The sequence below is a fragment of the Oncorhynchus nerka genome, linkage group LG12, assembly GCF_034236695.1.
Source record: "Oncorhynchus nerka isolate Pitt River linkage group LG12, Oner_Uvic_2.0, whole genome shotgun sequence".
NCBI classification, from domain to species: domain Eukaryota; kingdom Metazoa; phylum Chordata; class Actinopteri; order Salmoniformes; family Salmonidae; genus Oncorhynchus; species Oncorhynchus nerka.
Genome location: NC_088407.1, coordinates 19,041,425 through 19,057,137, shown reverse-complemented (window position 1 = coordinate 19,057,137; position 15,713 = coordinate 19,041,425). Strand labels below are relative to the sequence as shown.

Here is a 15,713-nt window from a genome sequence, read left to right as displayed (position 1 = left end):
AGGGATATCAACCAGATTCCTTTTCCTATGGCTTCCCCATGGTGTGAACAGTCTTTAGACATAGTTTCAGGCTTTTATTTTGAAAAATGAGCGAGAAAGATCACATCGCGTCATTGTATGGCTGGGTGCCAGCAGCGTTTTGCATGCGCAACAGCTTGGAGCAGACATTTTCTCTCTCTCTCCTAATGAAGAAGCTACAGTCTTGGTTGAAATATTATCGATTATATATTGTAAAAAAAACTGAGGATTGATTATAAAAAACGTTTGACATGTTTCTACGAACTATACGGATACTATTTGGAATTTTCATCTGCCTGGTCGTGACCGCTCGAGCCTGTGGATTTCTGAACATAATGTGCCAACCAAATGGAGGTATTTTGGATATAAAAATAATTTATTGTGTAACTGGGAGTCTCGTGAGTGCAAACATCCGAAGATCATCAAAGGTAAGCGATTCATTTTATTGCTTTTATGACTTTCATGACCAATCTACTTGGCTGCTAGCTGTTTGTAATGTTTTGTCTACTGAGAGAGATGTCCTTACATAAACGCTTGGTATGCTTTCACTGAAAAGCATTTTTTAAATCTGACACGACAAGTGGATTAACAACAAGTTACGCTGTGTCTTGCTATATTGCACTTGTGAATTCATGAAGATTAAATATTTTTAGTAATTTCATTTGAATTTGGCGCTCTGCAATTCAGCGGATGTTGACGAAAATGATCCCGCTAACGGGATGGGTGCATCAAGAAGTTTTAAAGTAGGAGTACTGATTTAGAATCAGTAGGGCATTTTAGATAATAATAAATATGACAAGAGGGACCTGATCTAGAAGCAGCACTCCTACTCTGAGAAGCTTTTTGAATGAACATTTTGCTATGCAACATACAAAGGATCCATTATGACATGCAGTTCTGCTGTATAGTAAACCACTAGCCAGCCCAGTCGTCCTCCCACAGGTTGACCATTTGATCTCCTAACTTTCTATCTAGCCATTTCTGATCATTTCCACCTATATCTCTGATATGTTAGACTATCAATCATCTCCTCACAGAGAAATCACTGTCACTTCTGTTTCTCTCTGACTTGCATTTCCTATCTGATTCATTGTGACTATCACTTTCGCTCTCTCTTTCGCTGTCTGTCTGTCTGTCTGTCTGTCTGTCTGTCTGTCTGTCTGTCTGTCTGTCTGTCTGTCTGTCTGTCTTTAGTAATAATAATAACAGTAATAATGATAAAAGTGTTAATAATAACAATAATAATGATAACAGTAATAATAATTACATCAATAATAATACCAGTAATAATGATAAAAGTGTTAATAATAACAATAATAATGATAATAGTAATCATAATTACATCAATAATAATACCAGTAATAATGATAATACCAGTAATAATAATACCAGTAATAATAATAACATGAATCATGATAACAGTAATAATAATAACAGTAATAATAATAATACATTTGTAGAGGGCACTTCCCACACTCAATTTGATAATGTTGATGAATGATGGGGTACAATTCCCCCTAAGATCTTGGATCAGATTAACCAACCCTCAATCCTACCAATGGGGTGAAGAAATGCCAGCCTCTGTTTCAATGCTTAGATGCATCCTCATTCATATTCTATGGGTGAATGAAGGACAGTCTAAGTGCAAACAGGGGAAACAAAGAGGTAGTACATCCCTAGTTTCCTGTAAATCGCGCATTAACATCATGTCCATCAATTAAAATAGCTTCATTGTTAAAGTAAAGCGGTAGTTCTAGCAGGTCAACTCAACCTTGCTGAAACTGATCTGGGAGCTGAATCGTTTATCTTCAACCTTGCTGTGTGGCTGACCTTTGATGTAAAGAAAAACTGATCTGGGAGCTGAACGCTGCTCGTTGTTTGATGAGTCACAACACATCTGTGTATGCGTCACATCTGATTTGAGTGAGTCACTCACAGAGTGGAGAGGCTCATTGGACGTCTGACGGCCTCCATGATGTTATTATAGCATAGTTTTTGGTCTTAACAGCGCCAGTATATTGTGGTTGTCCTGATGTAATTAGGTAGGGCGAGAAAGGAGGCTGTGTTTATGACTGTGTGCATGCTTATTACATCCATCCCTTCTACCTCTCTGTTCCGAAGGAAAGAAGAACACAAACTGATACAATTACTAACACAACCGACTTCTCATTTGTGTCAAAAGCCATTTTTCCTTGCACCAATGTTATGATTAAACCACTTAGTTTTGATGCAGAGAGATTTGAGGTCTGTATGAGACCCCAGGACAACGAAGAGTCACATTTCTACCCATAGCTACTGAATAACTGTTAGGAGTTCACAACTCAACTGTGTATGCTAATGTATGCTGTGTATGCTAATACACAAAGAAAGTCAATAGCAAGACTGCTTTGTTAAATTAGAGATTTTCTCCCCATTTTCAAACCAGGAAACAAACTTTTCTGGAACAGAATAAAAACTAAAGTGATGCAAAAACAGAATGTGTCACAGCACAGCAGGAACCGATCCTAGCATGGGATGTGGTGAATCGCTCATGACACGCGTGTGTGTGTGTGTGTGTGTGTGTGTGTGTGTGTGTGTGTGTGTGTGTGTGTGTGTGTGTGTGTGTGTGTGTGTGGCACTCTGTTTTTAGATTTAGTCTCTAGTCTTAGTCATTTTTACTAAAATATCATTGAATAATTATTTAGTCTAGTTATTGTCAAAATGACGAAAACAGTGGGCCATTTAAGTCAACTAAATGCTCTTTCATTTCAGTCACAATTGTATTGCCTCAATAACCCATAGTAAACATATTCACTGCTTCCACGTGAACAAACATACATTGCCTGGTCCTACCAACATATTTTTCTGTATAACATCCTATACTCTTCTCAACAGCAGACATATATTAAAGAATAATAATATTATATAGGAATTATCTGGCCATGTGAATTACTAATTCAGCCTAAATAGATATTACACATTACATAGAAAACAAACAGACACACACAAGCAGAGAGAGAGAGAGAATGAGAGAGAGAGAGAGAGAGAGAGAGAGAGAGAGAGAGAGAGAGAGAGAGAAGTATTGGTAAAGTAGATTGTTGTTTTACTATTAAACTTAATGCTGCTATTGTTTTTAATTTTGTAAAGCAGCTTATGTTTCTAAACCAGGAAAAAGTTAGCTAACTAGAAGGCTGGTGGTGACTGCTTAGCCAAGTTGAAACAAGAAAGTCGCAGAGATAATTTAGTCTGGTCTCCTTTAAGTCAACTGAAATGAAAAATCTTTAGTTATAGTTTTTCCTGGGTCTATTTAGTCAGTTGTCGTCTCGCCACTGAAAAATAGGTGCTTGACGAATATTTTAGTGACAATTTTTGTTGACAAAATTAACACTGTGCTGGACACACCAGGACATCCCTAAGAGCCCAGGGATGCAGAATAACAAGGCCTTCCAATTCTATCCCATCGACTCCCAGCTATAGTGTAAATAAGTCATGGATGTAGCTGTGTGTGTCTGAGTATGTGTGTGTGTGTGTGTGTGTGTGTGTGTGTGTGTGTGTGTGTGTGTGTGTGTGTGTGTGTGTGTGTGTGTGTGTGTGTGTGTGTGTGTGTGTGTGTGTTGTGTGTGTGTGTGTGTGTGTGTGTGTGTGTGTGTGTGTGTGTGTGTGTGTGTGTGTGTGTGTGTGTGTGTACAGTATGTATGTTTGATGCTGAACACATCCCTACAGCCTACAGCGACGTGTTACATAACTGGGTGTGCATTAAAGATTCAAACAACAGATTTAAACGTGCTGAGCAAAAGGAGCCAGCAGAGCTTTGTTTAAAGGCAACACGTGGGTGTGACTTATTAAGTCAGAGTTTGAGTGGCAGTTTTGTCACAATTTTAATCAAAGTTTAAGTCAGTTTTAAGTAACAGTTTGAATCAGAGTTTAAGTCAGAGTTTAAGTCCGTTTTAAGTCACAGTTTGAATCAGAGTTTAAGTCAGTTTTAAGTCACAGTTTAAGTTTAATTCCACTGGGGGAATCAAATGAATTGAAAGTTACAGAATGCACATTTAATAGCCTAGCTTTACATGCCATTGAATATCCATTCTAAATCATATCAGACTTAACACCAACACAACTACAGTATCTGCTGGAGGGCTCCGGGGTTAAGGTTCCTCTAGGTACAGATCCAAGGTCAGCTTCCCCTCCCTCAATCCTACAACCATTCGAGGGGGAAATGCTAAACTGACCCAAGATCAGCGTCTGGAGGAGTGTTAAGGAGCTCTGTTTGTCACCATTGTTGAGTGACTCATGCTCACTACATGAACTCCATCGCTGCTTTGTCACACACCAAACCAGCCAACCAGCCAATACCCTCCTCGCATCACCCTGCAGTCGTCAGGTGTTGGTTAGCTAAGCAGGATAGATCTATCAAAGAGAGGCCTTGTGGCACAGCTTTATCAAACACAGTCTATTCTCCTGGAGTACCTCATTCTGGCTATTCTGCCTGTATTTAAGAGGCAGAACACAGGCCTAAGATGCACAATAACACACAGTAAACCATACTACAATACTAGGTGTTTTTTCCTGACCACATGACCTTAACCGACAATACAATACTACTAACTGTGTAACTACAGCTCCTATTAGTAGCCATGGTACAGTAGTATACTGTATATCTCTAAAAATGTGCTCAATCCTGTGTACATCTTAGGCCCAAGATGTTACAAGATGATACTCCAATAAACAGGAGTTTATATATGTTTATACTTCAGAGTAACAATGACAACAGCAAGTGAAAACCATGACAACGTACATTCCCCACTTTTGCCTCTCCCTCTAGTTCCGATCTATAAAGCAAGAAATAAAATAACTTTAAACTTTAACCAGGCTTTTTACTCCCCTGTCTTTCAGTGTGTGTGTGTGTGTGTGTGTGTGTGTGTGTGTGTGTGTGTGTGTGTGTGTGTGTGTGTGTGTGTGTGTGTGTGTGTGTGTGTGTGTGTGTGTGTGCTTTCCCGGCCCTAACATTACCTCTCCTATGAATAAGATATAAAAATACATTCCAAATACATTCAGTACGCCTACAGAGAGGGAGAAGGGTCATTCATTAATCATTAGGCAAAACACGAAGTACAGACTATTATAACACAACAGCAACGTGTGTATGCCTCTTCTCTAAGCCTCCCAGTAGAAACACAATGGAACAACAGTGTGTCACGTTGCCTGTCGCTTGTGACTAAATCTGGGAACGACAACCTCAACGAGGTCAAATCCACCTCAAAGGAACACAACAGTGATCATCCACCTCATAGAAGCACAATAAACAGACCCGCATAGAAGCACAATAACAGGAATGTATTCTCTTTGAGACATTAAAGAGATTCCAAGGCTTTGATGTCCCACATTCTTCTGAATTCTACCTCCGATTCTACATATGATGTTCAGACAGCAATGATGAGGCCCAAAAATTTCCTGAATGATTCTAGAATGAAACGCTATTCCAGTGCACACAGCATACGTTAATTATAGAGCTCAGCAACCTAGTAGTCACAACTATCAACTGTACCATACTGTAATCTCCAGAAGGGGGCAGATTCAGTGCAAACCCACACAGGAAATAGTGAGAAACAAGAAGGGGATGTAATAGAACTAAAAGCACCCAAATCATCTCTGATACAAGACCACTCAGAAGAACTTCCTAGCTTAAATACGTGGGCCTAAACAGACTAGATAGGCTAGACTGAGGGAAGCGTTAAAGGGTGAAATGTCAGTGTCATTGGATAAATTTAGCCCGACATAGACAGAGAGAAAGCAGCCGGCCGGCCGCTTCAACAGGCACTATTTTGGCAAGGCTTTGGGGACTTGCTGACAAGTACAGTATCAAACCCGCATAGCTGTCTGCTACAGGCTGCAGCTAGCCAACGCTGCAGAATCAGTGTGTGTGTGTGTGTGTGTGTGTGTGTGTGTGTGTGTGTGTGTGTGTGTGTGTGTGTGTGTGTGTGTGTGTGTGTGTGTGTGTGTGTGTGTGTGTGTGTGTGTGTGTGTGTGTGCGCGTGCGTGTGTGCTTTTGCCAGAATCTGGGGATAGGAGTCTGATTATCTGATAGGTTAGAAAACTGCTGCGTGCTGTAGTGTAGGGGGAAAACAGACTGTTGCTGGGATGGAAGAAGATGGAGACTGCGTAAGGGCCTGACACCAATATCCTGTTGTTTTTTGTAGCAATGACCAAATAAATCGCTAGGACTGCGGTGTAGCCTAGAGGGTTCTATCTGGAACCAAAAAGGGTTCTACCTAGAACCAAAAAGGGTTATCCTGTTGGGACAGCCGAATAACCCTTTTGGAGCCTTTTTTTCTAAGAGGATCTGTAGAGAAGAATGGAAGAAACTCCCCAAATACAGGTGTGCCAAGCTTGTAGCGTCATAACCAAGAAGACTCGAGGTTGTAATCGCTGCCAAAGGTCATTCAATAAAGTACTGAGTAAAGTGTGATATTGTGTGATAAAATGTGATATTTCAGTTTAAATTTTTTTTATAAATTTCTAGAAACCTGTTTTTACTTTGTCACTATGGGGTAGTATGTGTAGATTGAAAAAACAAACAATTTAATACATTTTAGAATAAGTCTGTAACGTAACAAAATGTGGAAAAAGTGAAGGGGTCTGAATACTTTACGGAATGCACAGTAAACACATCGTTTTATGACTGACAATAACCTCCTATACCATGTAACCTATTTAGGTCACACTTATTTAGATAGTCCCCCATAGATGATCTACAGACGTTCATACCATCAACAAACTGACAAACTGCATATCTACTGTTAGGGCCGTGTTCAGAGTTAGAGTATACACACATATCTTTTTATGACTCATAGGCTGCGTTTACACAGGACGCCCAATTATAATGTACATTTTTCATCAATTGGTCTTTTGACCAATCAGATCAGCTCTGAAAAAAGATCTGATGTAAAACGATCTGATGTGATTGGTCAAAAGACCAATTGGTAGAAATAATATCAGAATTGGGCTGCCTGTGTTAACGCAGGCATAGTAACCTATGCCATGATCAGTACCTACTTAATCCTAGATATTTTGGACACAGCCTGACTCTCATGCAAAAGTATCTTCATATCACATTAAATGTCTCTGACATCATATGCTGTATACCTTACATATACCCACACAAATGCATAGTCATCCGAATGATTGATGTGCAATAAATCTCTCTAGTGCAGAGTCCATCTTGCTCAGAAAGGTGTACAGTAACAGCATCAAAGGTAGGATATTTGTCCATATGTTTTGCCATACCTCTCCTGTATATTGCACATTTCTAGACCTGGGTTCAAATACTATTTGAAATCTTTTCAACTACTTTAGCTGCACATGATTGAGCTTGCCTGTCGCAGAGGAAACAATAGAATAGTCCCACCAAACGCTCAATGTTTTTGATTTTGAATAGTATTTGAACTCAGGTCTGGAAATTATTAATATCCTAGAAAGGTGTGGAAACGCAGTAGAATCAACATTGGGTAAGAGATGTCTCACACAAACACACACACACACACACATACACACAAACACACACACAAGGAGAAACTGTAGTTGTTGAAGTTCTAGATTGCGCTTATTCTAAATAACAGGATATGAATAAAGTTGTTTTCCTCCTGTCACATGTTGTCACATGGGGGTGAATCAACACACACACACACACACACACACACACACACACACACACACACACACACACACACACACACACACACACACACACACATACACACACACACACACTCTCTCTCACACACACACACACACACACACACACACACACACACACACACACACACACACACTGAGAAAAAGAAAGAAATCTCTGTGTGAGTGTATTCCTCAATCCCTGTGACATCATACCCCAACCATTGGAGCTGTGAGATGATGACGGAATGTGTCCTCCTAACTTGGATGTGTCTCAATAACTTAAATAGCTTCCTCTCCTCGCGCCCTTTCCTCGAAGACTAGGGCCATCTTTAGAACCAGGAGTTTGTCATAACCAGAATAAACTCTACAGGATATAGCCTAGCGTTTCCCTCTCAGTTCATGCCTGATGACACTGCCCACTGGGCACAGACGTCATTTCAACGTCTAGTTTTAATTTACATTTGAATGAGTTGTCAACTAATGTGAATTCAAAGTGAAATCAACAACAATTTGTCTTTTTTTTGTTGGGTAAAAAAAAAATGAAATTCCCTTATGTTGATGACTTTTTGCAAATCCAATCAGTTTTCCATGTTGATTCAATGTCATCAAATAGATTTTTTGTTGTTGAAATTACATGGAAACAACATTGATTCAGCCAATTTTTGCCCAGTGGGTCTGTTGCAGTCAGGGCCAGAGTTAAAGAGGCTATGGTCTTCTAGCTGGCTGGCTGGCTGTGGTCTCCAGTCTGGCTGACTGGCAGAGAGTCGCCAGGCTTTGGAAAATCCTTTCAACGAGCTCCTAATTCATTCACTCATTAACTAAGCTTATGATCTGGACCTGGTCCACGTTGTGCTGTTGATCTGTTAATTCCAAAGTGTCATCAGAGGAAAGGTATGTATGGACTGTAACAGTCAAGAATTAGAGAGCAGGACTGAAAGAATAGTTTGATTATCACATTTCAGAACAAGGAACAGAGTATAGAAAATGCAAACTATGACACACAAGAACACTGCACAACTTAACCATAGGCTGCTTCATCCTTTGTAGCATTTTAATCATCCCCAAATGTTCTACTCAGCTCTAAAACGTTTTTACATTTCTTAGTTACTAGCAGTAAGGCTTTCATAACATCGTTACTCTCGGGAGAACTTGCAGTAATCAAAGTCTGAAGCTTCTTGTTGTTCCCGCTGCTGCCTAATGAACAAGCAGTGATTATGTTATTTTGCATAAACGGCATGGCCCCCCATGAAGAGTGACACGGTTGCTATGATGGCAGTCTGACCTTTCAACTCAATACTACAGAGATCGTCTACTCCACAAGGTACTGGTAGAAGATGTGGCTAATCATGCAAGGAAGATGTGTAGACGAACAAGGTAATGTGGTATTGTCCATGGGTGGCCGATAGGGGCTATGGATGTCCACTGTGTGTGCAACTAGTGCAACTGATCTAGACAATAATTAGTTGAACTAAATATGTTTGCGCTGTGCTGGAGCAAAAGCCTGCACTCACTGCAGCCTGTTGATGCCGCAATACTCTACTAATGTTTGCAGAGTAGGGACTGTGAGCTCACTGTTTACAGGTAGGGTCGGTGAGCTCACTGTTTGCAGGGTAGCGACTGTGAACTCACTGTTTGCAGGGTAGGTGCTGTGAGATTACTGTTTGCAGGGTAGGTACTGTGAGTTCACTGTTTATAGGGTAGGCGCTGTGAGTTCACTGCTTATAGGGTAGGCGCTGTGAGTTCACTGCTTTACAGGGTAGGGACTGTGAGCTCACTGTTTATAGGGTAGGGACAGTAAGCCCACTGTTTACAGGGTAGGGACTGTGAGCTCACTGTTTATAGGGTAGGGACAGTAAGCCCACTGTTTACAGGGTAGTGACTGTGAGCTCACTGTTTATAGGGTAGGGACAGTAAGCCCACTGTTTGCAGGGTAGGGACTGTGAGCTCACTGTTTATAGGGTAGGGACAGTAAGCCCACTGTTTACAGGGTAGGGACTGTGAGCTCACTGTTTATAGGGTAGGGACAGTAAGCCCACTGTTTGCAGGCTATCTCAGTCCATATCTCAATCCATGTCCCAAAGGAGGGTTAAAACTACACTGCAGTTTGAAACCAGAGACAAAGTTAAATACAGTATCACGTGTGAACTCATGTACCATTTACTTTTCATACAAACTATAAAGTACATTTATATTTTCAAAGACATAGACCCATAAAACCTATAGCTGCCCGCTGTCCCTTAGTGTCCCACTTCATGTTAGGCCAGGTCAGTCCTGTCCCATAGAAGAGATAAAACTACAACATGAAACTTCAGTATCATGTGGACCTTACTACAGTGGATGCATCTCTTGTTCACTCTATTCCCCTCTTTTCAAAGCCATTGAGCCATAAAAGCCTAACTGCCCACTGTCCCCCTTCTATGACATGAAGAACCAGATGTCCTGCTGCCCCCTTTAGCCAGTATCCCATTCAGCCTATGAGGTTGACCCTTGAACTTTCTGCTTAGAGTACATTCCTAGATGCATAAATCAAGGCACTCCTCAGGCTTTGGGTTACAGTATTCCTTTACTGACCAGACCTCGACCACTCTCTGTCTCCCTACCTAAGATACATGGTATAGACCTAGCTCACAGTCCCTACCCTGCAAATAGTGGTAGAGCAATGGTGCCCAATATTGGCTATGTAGGTCCAAGGAGCGTTAGTCAGACAACGACTGAAAAGTCACTGTAAAGTTTGTTGCAGAGTTATCTGATGTCTGGTATACCAACATTCTTCATGTTCTTCTTCTTGGGTATAACCCTGAGGTCTGGTCAACATAACGGCTTTAGAGTCCCATAGTGAAACTGAAAGTACAGTGCAAAACAATGTTGTAGGCTACTTAGATACTTTACTATGCTTAGGTGCCTTAGCGAGGACTCAGCATATTAAGTCTTTAACTTTGGATGCAATCCTGTGAGATTTGGATGTGTATACCCAGTAGACATATTGCACCGTTAAAATACCCTGACAGGCAGACATAGATACTTTCAGGGTAGAATGTTACAAATTCAAGTACAGCTACCCCTAACCTAACCACTGGGTAAAAACTGGTTGAATCAATGTTGTTTCCCACGTCATTTCAACCAAATAAATCAATGTGACTACGTTGACTCAACGTGGCATTTCGTCTTATCTTTAGTGTAGTGTGCTAAGCTGTCATGAGTCACTGACAAATATATTCTCTATAGAATACCACATAGCTACCACTTCCCTAGGCATAATGTAGTGTAGAAATGCTAGCTCACCAGTACTACACATAGTGCAGCAATGCTACACATTTTCAATAGAATCCACCATGGAGCCAACCAGTTCCCTATGACTTAAGGTAGTAATGCTAGCTTAGCTTACATTAGTCATTGTTGTTCGAGCCTAGTAAAGTACAGCAATGCTAGCTAGCATGAGTCACTGTTGTTAGGCCTAGTGCAGCAATGCTAGCTTTTCCTAGCATGAGTGATTGTTAGCTAGCATGAGTTGATGTTGTTAGGCCTGGTGCAGCGATGTTAGCTAGCATGAGTCACTGTCGTTATGCCTCGAGCAGAAATGCTAGCTTTTGTTAGCATGAGTCATTGGCGTTTGAGCCTATTACAGTACAGCAATTATAGCTAGCATGAGTCAATGTTGTTAGGCCTACTGCAGCAGTCACTGACTGACTCAAGTTAAGAAACATCTCCATAGTGACTAAACAGCTGCAATCTGGACCCATTTATAGTAGGTTTGGTACTTTCATTGAAAACAAAGAACTCTCTCTATTCTTCTCTCTCGCTCCCTCTCACTATCAGCATTTCTCAATCAGGGTTGTTATAATCACACCCCATGAACACAAACTGCACAGATATGAGCACTGATACTCTCCCACACCCAAATCATCCTCAGGCAAAATCATATACTCCTCAACATCACATAAACCCAAAAACCGATACGCCCAACCACATATAGATACAGCATCTTCCTCTCAGTGGTCTTGTTTTTCAACCCAGAGAGATACACTATAACCTGACTCCAACAGGGTTAGAGGGGTGACAGACCAGGATGACTCTCGCTAGCATTTTGACCTTCGATCTCTCTGAGAAGAAGATGCTGAAGGTGTCGTCCGCGACAGCCACACTTAGACGAGGATGGTTCAGTCTCGGGCGGCAGTAAAACCAGGGGTCCTATTTGCTATGGACACAAGAGGACATATTTGCGATCTCGTACACATGGAGAGTCACACTACCTGTCTTAACTGTCAGTGTTTCTGGTGTGTCTGCGTTCTCTCTCTCTTTATCTCTCACTCAGCAGTCTTAACAGTTAACCTCTAGACTACCAATTAAATAAGCTTTTCACATAAACACTGCTTTTGAATCCAGACACTGTCACAACCTCAACAACAATGCTCAATCTAAAGAAAGAAACAAGCCTCAACAAAAATGATGCCATGTGGCTAGACTGCTGTAATTTGTATCTAACGGTTAAATCAATCGTATCCACGCTGAGCCTCTTTATGGTTTTGGGATATCCATGAGGAGACAGCAGTTTCAGAAGTCTGATCAACACAGTTAGAGCTAGATAGAGAACATTAGATTACACATCTTATGCTACTCATCTGTCCAATAGCATTACAAGACATCACACAGACATAGGAAATGTTCCCAGCTGTGAAATGTGTCAGAGCATGTCACACAACCTAAACCACCATGCAAAACCATTCCTCTGATCAATATCTTGAGATCTTGAGATAAAACCAATAACATATTTTTCTATTGGGTCCATAATTTAATAAGTGGCTGCTCCACTGGATGTCATAAGGTGAATGCACCAATTTGTAAGTCGCTCTGGATAAGAGCGTCTGCTAAATGACTTAAATGTAAATGTAAATGTATAATGAATGAATCCCATTTGGTAGTAATGACCTGCAATTTTCAGTATGTATTTTAGACCCCTGAGAGCTAGTTACCGATTGGCTAGGAGTCAGCAGTATGAAAATAGGGGTCTAGCTACTCAACAACTCCTCACACTCGCAAACCTGCTCAACTCAGGCACATTCACCCAGTCCACTGATCACATCCAAAGCGTGATAGGTACAAAAACAATGATTTAAGACACTAACCTGAGACCAAGCATTGTGTGTTATGGCACATAAAGAGCAGTTAATTTTTTAAACCAGGCAAGTCAGTTAAGAACAATTTCTTGTTTACAATGACAGCCTAGGAACAGTAGGTTAACTGCCTTGTTCAGGGGCAGAACAAGCACTTTTTACCTAAACAGCTTGGGGATTTGAGCCACCAACCTTTCAGTTACTGGCCCAACACTCTAACCACTAGGCTACCTGCCACCTTACAGTTAGAGCTATGAGATATGCTCTCTCTCTCCCCAGAGGCCTTCTTCCTAACCACGTCACCCCTGTCCAGAGCAATTTAGAGTCGTGGTTTACAGATAGCCCTACTCTAGACCTGGAAGAAGACACTGTCAGTCTCAGAGTATGAGTGCAGATCTAGGATCAGTGTTTTCCTTTTCATTACAATGAATAAGATTAAATGGATGGGGGGGTTCCCGATCCTAGATCAGCAATCCTACTCTAACGATTGATACATACAGTCCCAGGTCCCTTGTGTCCATGTAATTGATTAGGATCTAAAAAACTGACCCTAGATCAGCACTCCAACTCTGAGACGACTGATGCATACAGCCCCAGGTTTAGCCTGGTCGGCTGTGCACTTGCAGGGAGGGCAGTGTGAAGAAGAACATATCGGTTGTTGTTATGATGTCATAGTCTATTTCCGACCCATTACCGATTCATCAGTTTGGCCGTTCGTCCACTGTAGCCACATACTATTCTTGCATACACACAGAAGCTGATTGGACACCATCAACCAGGACCAAATAACCTAGAGAAGCCCAAAGCAAAAACCTATGTATTTAGGACTCAGCAATGCAAACCAGACCAGCTTCAACTCTGTTAACAACAACCAATAACATGACGTGACCGAGGTCCACTCATTTGGAGCACTCCCTATCCTGGCTATGTCTAACCAGGTTAGACTGACTTGGGATAGACAATAGACTTGGTAAAGACTGATCGACGCAGCTATTAAGGTGTTTTTTTCAGCATCTCTCAGCATTTAGTCTTCTCCCCTGCCATCTTGTCTCCCCTCTCTCTCATCATCTCTTTCCTCAATATCTTCTGGCTTGATGATGCTGGCTTCCTGGGATGTACCTACAGCTCCACTGATGCTGTGTGTCTCTCCCTCATTGTTGCCCCTCCTTCCATTCTCTCATTCCTCGGCTTCCTTACATCCACTCTTCCACCCTTCAACTTCTTCTCTGCACCTCTCTAGGACCGACCTCCGGGACCATCTCCTGCATCTCCCTCATTCCTCCACCCTCAACCCTTCATCCCTCAATACCCTTTTCCCCTCATCCCTCCACTTCGTCATGCTGTCCCAACACCTACCTACAGGGTCATGTCCTCCATCTCCCTCATACTCACATCCCTCCATCCACTCTGTGCCTCTACAACCCTTATTCCCCTCATCCCTCCGATTGTTCATGCTCCTTGGGACACACCTTGAGGGCCAACTCCATCTCAAAGACTCTTAACTGTTCCCTCACTACCTCACTCATCCTCTCAATCCACCCACCCTCCATCTTTCCATTCATTCCCTTTATAGGACCTACCTCCAGGGCGAGTTCCTCCATCTCAAAAGCTTTCTGGGCGTTTTTGTTGTTCTCCACATGTACATGGTAGTAGATCACCATCACATCGTACTTCTTCATCACAGATTTGTAATTCTTAGCGTTGAGATCATGGACGCGGTCTTTCCCATCATACTCAGGGATCTCCAGACCCTTCTCCCCCCAGGACAGGGACCCCAAGGAGAGCAGGGCCCCCAGAAACACCCAACCCCACTTCATGGTTCCAGGTTATTGTTGGTTCCCGACACTCAAGTCTCCCACAACTCGGACGTCAATGGATGAATAGTTGAATGTTTCGTAAAAAAAAAATATATATATATATGTTTTACGTTGTTCCTAAAATACACAAAACACTACACCTAGGAACAAGGTCCACTTCGTTTCGACGCCGGCCAGAGAAGAGCAGGTCGGAGTGTTGAATCCCCCTTTAAAAAAAATGGTGCGTGGGCTTAGACGCTACTGGCCAGGGGGGTGAGGGAGGGGAGTGGTTCCAATAACGAGAGTGAGTTGGAGGGAGAGAGAAGCAGGCTGAAGACCCAGGGAGAGTTGACCGCTGAAAAAGTAGGGAGAGAAAGTAGAAGGGGGGGTCTTACTGACGAGGGGTTTGGGGGGTTTAGAAAATAGCAAATGGGTGGACACGTGGGAGGGGCTATCTTAGGGCCACCTGTTGGATGCCATGGCTACGGAGCGAGAAGAGAGAGAGACATACCTAGTGTCAGGGAGGGGAGAAGGTATGGGTGACAGAGAGAGGGAGGATTCCATTCCCATATTAAGTTTTGTAGAGGTCCCTGACCATGCCTAAAAATACTGACACCGAAAGTGTGAGCATTCACAAGATGGCCACCATGGAATTCTGAGGTTTGATGAGCTATGAGATTGGGTTGATGGAGGTATACTGTAGAGACATATTGAGCGCGTCATATAATCATCAACATTCATAATTATTATTATTTCTACCTTTATTTAACTAGGCAAGACAGTTAAGAACAAATTCTTATTTACAATGACAGCAGGGGTAGAATGACAGATTTTTACCTTGTCAGCTAAGGGATTCGATCCAGCAACCTTTCAGTTACTGGCCCAATGCTATAAACACTAGGCTACCTGCCACACCTGATAATGGCTTGGCTTTCCAAGATGGCATAGCAGTTCAGACGTCTTTTGTCCACGTCTTGTCGTGTCCCGTATATATATATATATTTACAACTTTTTTCACATACATTTTATTTTTATTTTCCATCAACTCATCTTCAAAACACTCTCCTGCAACCCGCCTCACCAATTTATATTTATAAAAAAGTATTATTTACCTCAAATCTGTAATCCTCCAAGA

The 15,713-nt window shown here is 41.8% G+C and overlaps 1 protein-coding gene across 2 annotated transcripts in view; it reads right to left on the bottom strand.

Moving 5' to 3' along the window:
- LOC115115239 (calsequestrin-1-like) overlaps window positions 1–14,947 on the bottom strand; it is a 31,479-nt gene extending 16,532 nt beyond the window's left edge. Inside the window, exon 1 of one of the 2 annotated variants that reach the window (XM_029643734.2) lies at window positions 14,363–14,947. In XM_029643734.2, coding sequence (XP_029499594.2) covers window positions 14,363–14,599 — 237 coding nt within the window. In that variant the 5' untranslated portion in view covers window positions 14,600–14,947. The remainder of the gene's footprint in view (window positions 1–14,362) is intronic. The other variant, XM_029643735.2, reaches the window with a different exon arrangement.
- Between the last annotated feature and the right edge of the window lie 766 nt (window positions 14,948–15,713).